General features: G+C 52.5%; 2 protein-coding genes across 8 annotated transcripts in view; one reads left to right on the forward strand and one right to left on the reverse strand.

Annotated features, from left to right (window-relative positions):
- The window catches only part of PQBP1 (polyglutamine binding protein 1), a 6,228-nt gene extending 4,568 nt beyond the window's left edge, over nt 1–1,660 (reverse strand). For 5 of the 6 annotated variants that reach the window (XM_011946699.1, XM_011946698.1, XM_011946696.1 and 2 more), the window contains exon 1: nt 402–1,660. In XM_011946699.1, the coding sequence (XP_011802089.1) occupies nt 402–468 (67 nt within the window). In that variant the 5' untranslated portion in view covers nt 469–1,660. The remainder of the gene's footprint in view (nt 1–401) is intronic. The other variant, XM_011946695.1, reaches the window with a different exon arrangement.
- TIMM17B (translocase of inner mitochondrial membrane 17 homolog B (yeast)) lies at nt 833–5,540 on the forward strand. 2 transcript variants are annotated; one of them, XM_011946692.1, is made up of 8 exons: nt 833–900; nt 1,143–1,240; nt 2,112–2,211; nt 3,494–3,643; nt 3,894–3,957; nt 4,763–4,891; nt 4,977–5,087; nt 5,170–5,540. In XM_011946692.1, the coding sequence occupies exons 2-8, from the start codon at nt 1,215–1,217 to the stop codon at nt 5,256–5,258; spliced, it is 669 nt and encodes a 222-aa protein (XP_011802082.1). In that variant the 5' UTR covers nt 833–900; nt 1,143–1,214; the 3' UTR covers nt 5,259–5,540. The 2 variants fall into 2 exon arrangements, with proteins under 2 accessions (XP_011802082.1, XP_011802083.1); XM_011946693.1 differs by lacking the exon at nt 3,494–3,643.
- The last annotated feature ends 7,169 nt before the right edge of the window (nt 5,541–12,709 follow it).

A 12,709-nucleotide genomic window follows, 5' to 3' on the forward strand; every position in this document is an offset into this window, starting at 1 on the left:
AAAAAAAAAAAAAAAAATTCTCCAGGTGTGGTGAAGCATGCCTGTAGTCCCAACTACTCGGGAGGCTAAGGGAGGAGAATCGCCTGAACCCTGAAGGCCTGAAGGCGGAGGTTGTAGTGAGCCGAGATCGTGCCACTGCACTCCAGCCTGGGTGCAGAGTGAGACTCCGCCTCAAAAAAAAAAAAAAAAAAAGAATGAAATATCTATTCCCCCAACCCGCTCCACTTGACACGCGGTAGAGATGGATGTCAGGAATCCATATCGTTAACAATGATAAATGCCTGCCACCCCATTGCTTGGTGCACAGTTGGCCCACGATAGGTATCAAGCGTCAGTATCAACAACAAAAGTGCCTGTCGAGGCTGGCACGTGTTAGGACCATCTGCTTTTAGCCGACTCACCAGGCTCCAGATGTTTGAGGATGCCTCTCTTGGCCAAGCGGGTCTGCAGCGCAACGGGCAGCGGCATAGCTGATAGACCTAGGGACAGACGGACAAACTGACAAGCAGCTCAGATAGATTCATATCTGGATCCCATAACCAAGCGCCTCCCGTCAACATGTACTCATCCGACTCCCATCTACTCAAATGAACCAGTAGCTGGGTGGACAGAACATATGCACTAAAAGATGTAAGAGTTAGGTGGCAATATCATCGCAACTCTCACCAACCCTACTGTCCCGAAACCGGGTGCTCCAGGGCCCTGTTCCTCTCCCAGGCCCAGGCTCCGCCCGCCGCCTAAGAAGCCCGGCCCCTCCGCACTTCAGAAATGGGCTCATCCAGCGTCCCCCAAAGACTGCCGGGTGGGAGAAACCAAAGCGCTGGGATGGGGGAGCAGAGGGCAGCACTTCCTCCAGCTCCAAAAGAGTGCCACCCCAACATTACCAATACACTCGTGCAGGTAGTGGACGGCTGTCACACCGGCCGTCGCTCTCGTGTCGCCGCTAAGATACCTGAGCCCACACGACTCTCTTCCCAAAACACAGAATGAGACTTCTGAATGAGGCCTTCACTTCCTGAGCCTGAGAGTAACTGGACTACGCTCAGGAGGCAATGAACAAACGGCAGAAACTCTATTGGCCAATGAGAGTGCGCCCTTGGAGTGACATGCGGCGTAGCGACCCAATCGCTGTCCGGTAATAGGCGGAAAGCTCGGACGCCGGTGTGCGTCTACGCTGGGGGTGTGGCCTGACTGCGCGGCCAGACGCCAGCGCCATGGAGGAGTACGCTCGGGAACCTTGGTACGGCGATGGGCACTGGCATCCGGACTGTTGCTGCGACGCCAAGGCCAGCCGTGGGGGTCGGGCGGGGGAGGCATCGACCGCACAGAGCCATGTACCAGACTCGGGGGACTCTTAACGTATCTCCCGCTACCCCTACTCGGTTCCTGTCACTCGGGCTCCGTTATGAGGGGCCACAACCGTCTCCCCTCAGAAGGTGCGGCGAAGGCCGAACCACGCCATGTTTCTCCTGACTTTGTAATCTCCTAGTCCCTGTTAACGAAAAAAGACACGCTGGCTGATCCATCCTGGCTAGGGGTGGTACGGTGTTGACCGGAAATCCCGAGTTGCCGCGGGTGGTTTTTCCCAGGTCGCCTTTGTCAGTGGGGGCGGGGTACGGATGAGCCTGCTGAGGGCCGGCGGGGAAGGTGGATGCTTCCCGCGGTCGCTCTTGGTTTTTCCCAGTTGCGCCGGATTGAAAAGGGGCGGGGCATCGTTGGACGGGCACACCGTCGGAGAAGGGGTGCCACGCGGTCCTGCTTTGCTGACAATCTGTCTTGGCTAGTTAACACGCCTACGTCGCTTATTGAAACGTCAACTCTGCGTGTGCCAATTCATTTAATCTTTGATCACAGTAAAACAGTTGGCTGATTCCTTGGTTGGTAGACAGGGCGAAGACTAATATTTCTGCCCCTTTGCCCCATTTCTCGCTTTAATGGGGGGGAGGTGTGGAAAAAGCGTGACAGGATTAGCTCCTTATTATCTGAAGTGTTTGTTCCTACTTAGGAACTTCCCATTCTGGTCACTTTGTTTCTCCCAATTAGAAAAGAGTTCCTGTGACAGGGCCTGGGGAGGGCTCACATTAACCCCATCCTTCCCTTCCTGCTTGCAGCCCATGGCGAATTGTGGATGATTGCGGTGGAGCCTTCACTATGGGTGTCATCGGTGGCGGAGTCTTCCAGGCCATCAAGGGTTTCCGCAATGCCCCTGTTGTGAGTCCAGACCTTCTCTGGGTTGATGTGGGGTCAGCTGTCTTGCCCACAAGGGATGCTGCTCTGAAAACTGCTTGGAGCTGCCAGTCACGTGCACTTACTCATTCTGGTGCCCACTCACCTACTGTGTGCCAAGCCTGGCTTCTGTATCTGGGATTTTGTAGGGATTGCAAACATGGCTTCTGTCTTCCACCCTCCACCCCACCCAAATGGAGCTCCTCTATGGAAATGCTGTGTCGTTCAAAGAGTCATCACCAAATCTTAAATATATGTGCAAAGCCAGACAGATTTTTTTTTTTTTTTTGAGACAGAGTCTTGCTCTGTTGCCCAGGCTAGAGTGCAGTGGCATGATCTTGGCTCCCTGCAACCTCTGCCTCCTGGGTTCAGGTGATTCTCCTGTCTCAGCCTCCCGAGTAGCTGGGACTACAGGCAAGTGCCACCAGACCTGGCGAATTTTTGTACTTTTAGTAGAGTTGGGGTTTCACTATGGTGGCCAGTCTGGTCTCGAACTCTGGACCTCAGGTGATCCACCTACCTCGGCCTCCCAAAGTGCTGGGATTACAGGTGTGTGCCACCATCCCTGGCCAATGTTTTTTGGTTTTTTTGTTTTGTTTTGTTTTGAGACATCATCTTGCCCTGTTGCCCAGGCTGGTGTGCAGTGTCTAATCAGGAGTCACTACAGCCTCTGCCTCCCAGGCTCAAGTGATCCTCCCACCTCAGCCTCCCAAGCACCTAGGACCACATGACTGCGCCACCATGCCTGGTTAACTATTTGTTTGTTTATTTATTTATTTGTAGAGACTGGGTTTTAACATGTTGCTTAGGCTGGTCTCTAATTCCTGAACTCAAGCGATCCACCCACCTCAGCCTCCCAAAGTGCTGGGATTACAGGTGTGAGCCACTGCACCAGGACCAGACACATTTTACCTAGAGGCAGATTCCGACTCAGAAACCTGTATAGAGGAGAATGGCAGGAATTTAATTGGCAGAGGGAAGACAGCCTTAAAATTGAGAGAATTCTTTTAACATAGTTCTTTTTCTCTGACCACCTCCCCTCCCAGAAGATCGCAAATGCTGTGACTTTAAATGCCATCTATTAGCCAAAGTCTCTGCAATTTATATATGTAGCCCCGTCCCTCCCCTAGACTCCTGGAACTCTCCTCCCTGGATCTTTGCCCAAGTTTGTCATCATCAAGGTCTCAGCACAGATTCTCTCTCCTTCAAGAGGCCTTTCCTGACCCCTCAGCCCCAATCATATTTCTTCATGGCATTTCCTCTAGAGTGCAGATTGCTGTCTGAAGCGCCCTTGTTTACTTATCCTTGCTCAAGGTCTGTGTCTCCCACTGTTAATGTGAGCTCTGAGAGGGCAGGGAGCAGATCTACCTTGTTCATGGCTGTATCCCTGCATATGGCATGGTGCTTGGCACATATAGTAGGTACTTGTTAATCATTCACTGAATGAATGCATTAACAAACGTATGAATGTATTAGCACTTCTCAACCCAGCTCTGAGAACACCCATGTTGGGGCGCTCTCCAGGCCCCTAGTTCTTGGCCACTTCTCCACATTTCTACTGCTGATACCTCTAACAGGTCTCCCATCTTTTTCCCTCTCTTAAAACTTGGAAACCTGTCTGCCAGTGGCTTCAGCCCTGCCCTGACGGACTTCCTTCCTTTCCCCAGGGAATTCGGCACCGGTTGAGAGGTAGTACCAACGCTGTGAGGATCCGAGCCCCCCAGATTGGAGGTGAGGGGCTTGGGGAGATAGATATAGGAGATGTCTTGGCAAAGGTGGGAGTGGTTGATCCTTTGGGTCTAGGCTGCAAGTTGGAGGTTCAGATTCTAGCCCCTGCTGGAGACTTTCCAGAGGGATGATGTTTCCCAACAATTGAATACGGAGGGGAAGAAAGTGGGTTCTGGAGTTTAAATCTAGGTCCTGACTATTCCCTGCCATGGGACCTTGGGCTAGTGGCTTAACCTCTCTGAACCTTACCTGTACCGGGGGTGGTGATAACAGTAACCACTTCATCGGTAGTTTTATAGTTTATGTAATTTATATACTACTAAGTGCTGGTTGCTATGCTAAACACTTTAATAACATTAACTAATATAAAATTGCAAAAGTCAAATAACACAGTACCTCAAACAGGTCCTGGCACACAGTAAGCCCTCAGTAAACATTTTAACTATCATATTAACTGGGTTTCCTATTTCCTTCTCACTGAAACCCAAATCAGAATTCCAACTCTGTGTGGTGATTATGAAGCTCAAAGTTGCTCTGTTAAAAGTCATATGAAGGTAAATCTGCTTGTAAACATTTGTCAGCTCCCCATAAAGGTGAAGGAAATGTTGATGGTGATTATAGACAGCTTGAAGTGGGAGCTACCACAGGATGGGGACAGATAGGAAATACTCTATGGCGGGTTGCTATCTGCCTTTGTGTCTGGGTTTTTCTCCCTGTTCTTGGCCAAAGCATTCAGGACTTGGAAGTCCCCTGAGATGTGAATTCTCGGGATTTCCTACGAACTAATTAGGCCTCGGTTCCACTACAGGTAGCTTCGCAGTGTGGGGGGGCCTGTTCTCCACCATCGACTGTGGCCTGGTGCGGCTTCGGGGCAAGGAGGATCCCTGGAACTCTATCACCAGCGGAGCGTTGACTGGGGCTGTACTGGCTGCCCGCAGTGAGTACCCCCGGCCCTGGCCCCAGCCCCTTCCACCCTGTTCTGCCTGCCCTCACCTCTGTTTCTCTGCCTCCAACTCCCCCAGGTGGCCCACTAGCCATGGTGGGCTCAGCGATGATGGGGGGCATCCTCTTGGCCCTCATTGAGGGCGTTGGCATCCTCCTCACTCGCTACACGGCCCAGCAGTTCCGAAATGGTGAGTAACTGGTGGTCGGGGGGGTGGGAAATCCTCCACCTGGCCTCTTCCACTCATCCTTACCCGAGTCTCCCTTCTCCAGCGCCCCCATTCCTGGAGGACCCCAGCCAGCTGCCCCCTAAGGACGGCACCCCAGCCCCAGGCTATCCCAGCTATCAGCAGTACCACTGAGGAAGCCACTGCCACCATGGGAGCTGCTTCTCGGTTCCCTCCCCGATGATCTACCTCGAAGGGAGGGCTGGCTCCCAGTTAGCCCTGGGACCCTCCAGAGAGGGCTTCGACTCTGCTCCCTAGTCCCAGGGTGGGGGTGGGGCACCCCAGCTGCCCTGACAGATGGGTCCCCTTTTTCTCTCTCAGGGCACCCCAGCCCCACACTCACATGTACGAAGTTCTCACCCCAGCTCCTTTGTGTGGCACCCTGATGAGTATTTAAAATCCGTTTTGAAATGCCTATGTGTGGACTCCTTGAACTGCCTATGGGGCCCCTCCTTAGGACAAGGGGCAGAGCCTGCTTCAGGAACTCCGAAACCCTAGGACTTGGAGGCCTACAGCAGATGGGCTCTAGTAAATGTCTGTGGGCTGGATGAGCAGGAAGGGAGAATGAAGATGTGAATTAGCGACATGAATAAGGTTATCTGGGGCCAGGTGATGGGTCCTAGCTGTCAGAGGAACAAGCTTGGGAAAGAAGTGAATAAACACCAGGATTGCTGGGGGCGGGGGTGGTTCTAGACATTGTACCCCTGACCCCATCCCCCGCCACACACCCCAATACCCCTGACCCCTGCTCCACAGCCCCTGTCGCCGAGGCTGGGAAATGTGGCTTCACAGGAGTCCCTTCTTTCTGGACACTCAGCACGGCATTTGTGAAGGTGATTTCCCTCCCTCCGTGTGGCCTCAGGGTGGATCTGGGATGGAAGAAGAGGGCCGGGAGACCTAGCTCCCTCAAAGAAGGTGCCCTGGATCAGCCTCCCCTTCTGCCACAGAGCTGCTTTTCTGCTCTCCTCTGCTCAGTGTGGTCAAGTGTTTTTATTTGTTGTTTTGAGAAGGAGTCTTGCTCTGTCACCCAGGCTGGAGTGCAGTGGCATGATCTTGGCTCACTGCAACCTCCACCTCCTGGGTTCAAGTGATTCTCCTGCTTCAGCCTCCCAAGTAGTTGGGATTACAGGCGTCCACCACCACGCCCAGCTAATTTTTTGTATTTTTAGTAGAGATGAGGTTTCACCATGTTAGCCAGGCTGGTTTCGAACTCCTGACCTCAAGTGATCCGCCCACCTCGGCCTCTCAAAGTGTTAGGATTACAGGCGTGAGCCACCACGCTCGGCCAATTTTTGTATTTTCAGTAGAGATGGGGGGTTTTACCATGTTGGCCAGGCTGGTCTCGAACTCCTGACCTCAGATGAACTGCCCGCCTCGGCCTCCGAAAGTGCTGGGATTACAGGCATGAGCCACTGCGCCCGGCCAGGTCAAGTGTTTTTAAAGGGTAACCACAAAATAACCAGAAATGAGTTTCTATTTTGGGGTGGGGGAGCTAGATTTTTCTGAGTGGACATGCCCATGCCCCCGCCCCCAAGCTGTGACTTCTGCGAAAACCTCTACATGGGTGGGGCAAACATTGCCTACACTGGGGTGCAGAAGACACAGGGAGGCGCAAAAACTTCCTGAGGAGTCAAGGGTTTCCTCTGCACAAACTGCCCCAGTGGCGAATGACCTCAGGACATGAAAACCGTCCCTTTCTTGCAAGCCATTACAAGGCAGTGGGAACACCCTTTCTCCCTTACAAAACTGGTCCGTGGGGATGCAAAGAGTCCTCAGCGGTGACAGCTGTAACACCTGTTTGAGCGACTCAGTGCTGGGCAGGGCGCAGCCACGCCACTGAGAGACCAGGGAGGGCAGCGCGGGGCCCGGGCTTCGGCCTCGAACCCTCATCTCCACAAGCACTGTGGCGGCAGCACCAGGCATGCATCTTTGAGACCGGAGCGCCAGTCAGACCCAGGGTGTTCCTTGTGTCCTGGGGCCAATACCTCCTTTAGTCCCGCCCCTTCTGGATCCTCGGGCCGGCCCTGCCCCCTGCAGGCCTTCACCTGCGTCGATCTAGCGCCGCCTCTGGAGAGTAGCTCCTGGAGGCCCTTCCCTTCCGAGAGTCCTGAGGACTCCACTTTCCCGGGGTTTCTGGCCCTGCCCCCCGGCCCCGCCCTGGTCCTATCGCTCAGCACCGTCCCCTGAAGCCGCGGCGGGCCCCACCTCCTTCCTACAACCACCCGGCTCCTCCGAGGCCACACCCCTCCATGCTCCCCAAGACCCGCAGGCTCCTGTCCTCGGCCGCCTCTGGACCCACCTCCTCCCACCGCCGGGCCCCGCCCCTCTCCCGCGCGCGGCTCCCGCCGCACAGTCTCCAGGCTGGGGACTGCCGGACCCACCCGCGGGGCCTAGGAGCAGTCCTTCTGCGCGACCTCGGCCCGGGTGGCTTGCCCGCTTACGGCTACGTTCGGGGCCTCCTCCGCCCGGGCTCCTCCGGCCGCTGGCTGGGGCGGGGCTGGGGGGCCGGAGCCACGTTTAGAAGCCAGGGAGCGGGCTGGGAAACCGAGGCTAGGGGCCTCGCGTGAGAGTCGTAGGGCGGCTGGGGACGGTGCCGGGGGAGGGGGGACTCCGTGGAGGCCTGGCGTCAACGGCGTCACCAGGCCTCGAGCTGGGGCTGGGGTGCCCTGGGTCATTCGTGGCTCGCGAGCTGGGGCGCGGCTGGGGCGAGCCCTGAGGCCCCGCCCACTGACCGACCTGGGCCTGGGGCCGGCAGCCTCTGTTCCTAAAAGAAGGGAATGCGGGGTGAGATCCTCGGTTGTTTCGACGAGAAGAGACTACAGAGACAAAGGGAAGACGGGGGATGGAGAGATGAGAGAGAGAGAGAAATAGAAACAGACATGCACGTAGGGAGGTAGAAGAGACAGAGAGGTGGAAAGAGATGAAGGCAGACACGCAAGAGATCAATGAAAAGAGAGACGAAGAGAAGGGGAGAGACACTAAGAAATAGAAGAAGCTGCGTGAAGGTCAGAAACGCAGGCAGGTAGAGGGGAATACTGCATCAGACGCAGGCAAACACGGGAGACATAGTGAGGAGCGGGTGAGCTGTGAGCTAGCTTCAGGCCAGGCCTCCTCCGGCTGCCGCCCACCTACACCTACACCGTAGCTGCGGGGCCTCAGGGGACAGATGCCTCACCTGCATCCTCTTGGTGTCTCTCTGGCACTCTCCCAGTCTCCTGTAATTTAATCCCATCTGCTTCCAGCAAGGACTTCAGCGACTCTGTCTCAGGTTCCTCCTCCTGTTTCTTCCTGCTTCCTCCCTGCCTAAGCCCTTAGTTTCTGCCTCTGTGTGTCTTGATCTCTCAGCTTCGCATCCACATTTTTCTGCTTTGGTCTCCCTGGCTGGTGCTTTCACAGTGTGACCCCGGTGGCCCTTGAGTTTGTCACCCACCTGTCTGCATGGGGAGAAGGGAAATAGTCGGTGGGCTAGGGGGTTAAGGAGGTGGGTGGGATCAGAGAAGAGCAAGGGGGTCCAGCCCTGACAGGTGTGGGATCACTTTACTCACTTCCTCAGGGACAGACCCTGACAGATCAGGGAGAAAGAGACAGACATGGGAGAATCAAAGGGACAGAAAGAGAAGAATAGGGAGAAAGACATAGATAGAGAAGCCAGAATTTACGGAGAGATAAAAGGAGAGACAGAGATGCAGAGAAAGATACCAAGAGGCTGGGCGTGGTGGCTCATGCCTGTGATCCCAGCACTTTGGGAGGCCAAGGTGGGTGGATCACCTGAGGTCAGGAGTTCGAGACCAGCCTGACCAACAAGGTGAAACCTCCGTCTCTACTAAAAATACAAAAATTAGCCGGGCGTGGTGGCACATGCCTGTAGTCCCACATACTCAGGAGGCTGAGACAGAATTGCTTGAACCCAGGAGACGGAGGTTGCAGATCACTGCACTCCAGCCTGGGTGACTAAACAAGACCCTGTCTTTAAAAACAAAGAAGAAGAAGAAGAAGGAGGAGGGGCCAGGCGCAGTGGCTTATGCCTGTAATCCCAGAACTTGTGGAGGCCGAAGTGGGTGGGTCACTCGAGGTCAGGAGTTTGAGACCAGCCTGGCCAACATGGTGAAACCCCCTCTCTACTAAAAATACAAAAATTAGCCAAGCACGGTGGTGGGCGCCTGTAGTCCCAGCTATGTACTTCCCTGGCTGAGGCAGGAGAATTGCTTGAACCCAGGAGGCAGAGGTTGTAATGAGCCGAGATGGCACCACTGCACTTCAGCCTGGGAGCCGGAGTGAGACTCCATCCAAAAAAAAAAAAAGAAGGAGAAAGACACATTGATAAAGACACAAGACGGGGATAACAGGGACAAAAGAAAAACAGGAGCAGAGAGAAAACGAGATTGAGAAGGTAAGATGGATACAGAGGAGGGAGAGATGGAGGCAACGCAGAGGGAGGAAGAGCAAGAGGGAGATGGAAGAGAGGTGCACGCACTTCACCTTGAGTCTGGGACTGCTGGTCTCAGTGTTCCTATTTCTGCTGTTCTCTTAGTGGCAGTTGGAGAACAGGGCCTGACAGGCAGGGCAGCTCTGACATCCCTGACCCCAACCTAGGGACAGACCTTTAGAGATCAATGCTCAGACTTTAAAAATTGGAACCATCCCAGTGGGCCCATTTAGGACCACGTCCAAGGTGACACAAAACTGCCTTTTGTTGTCCTCATTTGCACTTGAGGAAACTGAAACAAAAAGGCGAAGCAACTTCCCATGACTACACTGCCTCAGAGGGGCAAGGCTGGGACTGAAATCCACAGCCGGGCGCAGTGGCTCGCACCTGTAATTCCAGCACTTTGGTAGGCCAAGATGGGAGGATTGCTTGAGGCCAGGGGTTCAAAATCCTTATTTACAGCACTTAGAGTTTCAGAGATGTCATTTGCAACATAATTTCAGGGACAACATATTCTCAATTATAACTACAGGTGTCATTTGAAGGTTTTATGAGCCTTCTTTGCTAAAGTCATAATTTCAAGGACAAACATTCCTCTTTTTGCTTTTATTATTGTATTGTATTGTATTGTATTTATTTAAGACAGGTTTTCTCTCTGTCACCCAGGCTGGAGTGCAGCGGTACAGTCTCGGCTCACTGCAACCTCTGCCTCCTGGGTTCAAGTGATTTCTCATGCCTCAGCCTCACAAGTAGCTGAGATTACAGGCACGTCCCACCATGCCCAGCTAATTTTTGTATTTTTGGTAGAGACGGGGTTTCACCATGTTGGCCAGGCTGGTCTCGAACTCATGACCTTAAGTGATCCTCCCACCTTAGCCTCCCAAAGTGCTGGGATTACAGGTATGAGCCACTACACCCGGCCTATTATTATTATTATTATTATTATTATTGAGACAGAGTCTTGCTCTGTCACCCAGGCTGGAGTGCAGTGGCGCGATCTCAGCTCACTGCAAACTGCACCTCCTGGGTTCAAGCAATTCTCCTGCCTCAGCCTCCCGAGTAGCTGGGATGACAGGTGCACACCACCACGCCCAGCTAATTTTTGTATTTTTTTAAGTAGAAATGGGGTTTCACCATGTTGGCCAGGCTGATCTCAAACTCCTGACCTCAGGTGATCCACCCGCCTCGGCCACCCAAAGTGATGGGATTATAGGCATGAGCCACTGTGCCCGGCCCCAGCCTATTATTTTTAATAGACATATAATAATTGTAAATATTTATGGGGTACAGTGTGACTTTTTCTTTTTGAGACAGGATCTCACTCTGTCGCCTGGGCTGGTGTGTAGTGGCACCATCATAGCTCACTGTACCCTCAACCTCCTGGGTTCAAGTAATCCTCCTGCCTCAGCCTCCTGAGTAGGTGGTACTACAGGCGTGCACCACCATGCCTGGATAATTTTTTTATTTTTTATTTTTTTATTTTGTTTTATTTTTTTTGAGACGGAGTCTTGCTTTGTCACCCAGGCTGGAGTGCAGTGGCGCGATCTCGGCTCACTGCAACCTCCGCCTCCCGGGTTCACACCTTTCTCCTGCCTCAGCCTCCCGAGTAGCTGGGACTACAGGTGCCCAGCACCATGCCTGGCTAATTTTTTTGTATTTTTATTAGAGACGGGGTTTCACCATGTTACCCAGGGTGGTCTCGATCTCCTGACCTCGTGATCTGCCCGTTTTGGCCTCCCAAAGTGGTGGGATTACAGGCATGAGCCACCACGCCTGGCCTTTATTTTTTATTGAAGACAAGATCTCACCATGTTGCACAGGCTGCTCTTGAACTCCTGGGCTCAAGTGATCCTCCCAAAGTGCTGGCATTACAGACGGGAGCAGCCTCGCCTGGCCTATAGCTGTACTTTTGTATTTATTAACCAACCTTTTGCTCTCCCCACTGTGGACAGACTTGACTTAATGGAGATGGCATTGGCAATGACCCTGGGCATTTCACAGGCTTCTGTAGTTGTACAGGGACTCAAGACAGACATTCTTGTCAAAGTTTCTCAATTCAACACTTCACCAAATCAGATGGTGTAAACTAACTTTATGATGGAGATTGGACTCTCTCCCCCCACAGCCAAAAGGAATCTTAGATTCCTTTAGTTAATTATAAAGACAATCATTATTAAGGCTAGTGTCTGGATCTGGAATTTAATTAGGTGAACATTAAAAAGAAAATGCATTTAGGCCTATGGAGCTAACTTTTTACTGCAAAATACAAAGGATAGCGGCAAAGAGGATTTTCTTTAAATTTCAGCGCAATCATGAGCATGTTATGTTTTCCTTCTATAAAATCAAAGGATTCCTTTAGGATCTGCCCCCCACTTAGCCCCTTTTCTGTTCAAACAGGCTTTCTTTCTTACATTCTTTTTGAGACAAGGTCTCATTCTGTCACCCATGCTGAAGTGTAGTGGTGCCATCTCAGCTTACTGCAGCCTCAACCTCCAGGGCTCAAGTGATTCTCCTGCCTCAGCCTCCCAAGTAACTGGGACCACAGGTATGCACCACTACATCCAGCTAATTTTTATACTTTTTTGTAGAGATGGGATTTTGCCATGTTGCCCAGGCTGATCTTGAACTCTGGGGCTCGAATGATCCACCCACCTTGGCCTCCCAAAGTGCTGGGATTACAGGTGTGAGCCACTGTGCCCAGCCAACACAGGTATCTTCTGAGATGTGCCAGATACTATGTGGTCCTTGGATGTTGACTCATGTATGATGCTCCTGCTTTATCCCTCAAACTGACTATGGGGTACTTCCAGGTCTAACTCTTGGTTAAATCTGTATCCCCTGGAGGCATAGGAAATATTTGCTTCCTCTTCCCAGCCATAACAGGAGCGCAGTGGTTTTGTGGGGCCCATCTGCCTAGACCGATATACAGATATGTCTACCCAAAATAGTCAGCTTCAAACACATATGATTGACAAAGGATGAATAGCCACAATATAAGGGGACTTCAAAAAGTGTGGAAAAATGAAATGACAATTGCCTTTGTTTGATGAGAGGAGTAGGCAGGGACATTGTTGTGGTGGAGAGACTTTCTGGTGAAGCTTTCCCAGGTGTTTTTCTGCTTTAAAGCTTTGGTTTTCTCAAAACACTCAGTATATATATA

This window comes from Colobus angolensis, unplaced genomic scaffold, assembly GCF_000951035.1.
Source record: "Colobus angolensis palliatus isolate OR3802 unplaced genomic scaffold, Cang.pa_1.0 Scaffold252, whole genome shotgun sequence".
Lineage (NCBI taxonomy): Eukaryota > Metazoa > Chordata > Mammalia > Primates > Cercopithecidae > Colobus > Colobus angolensis.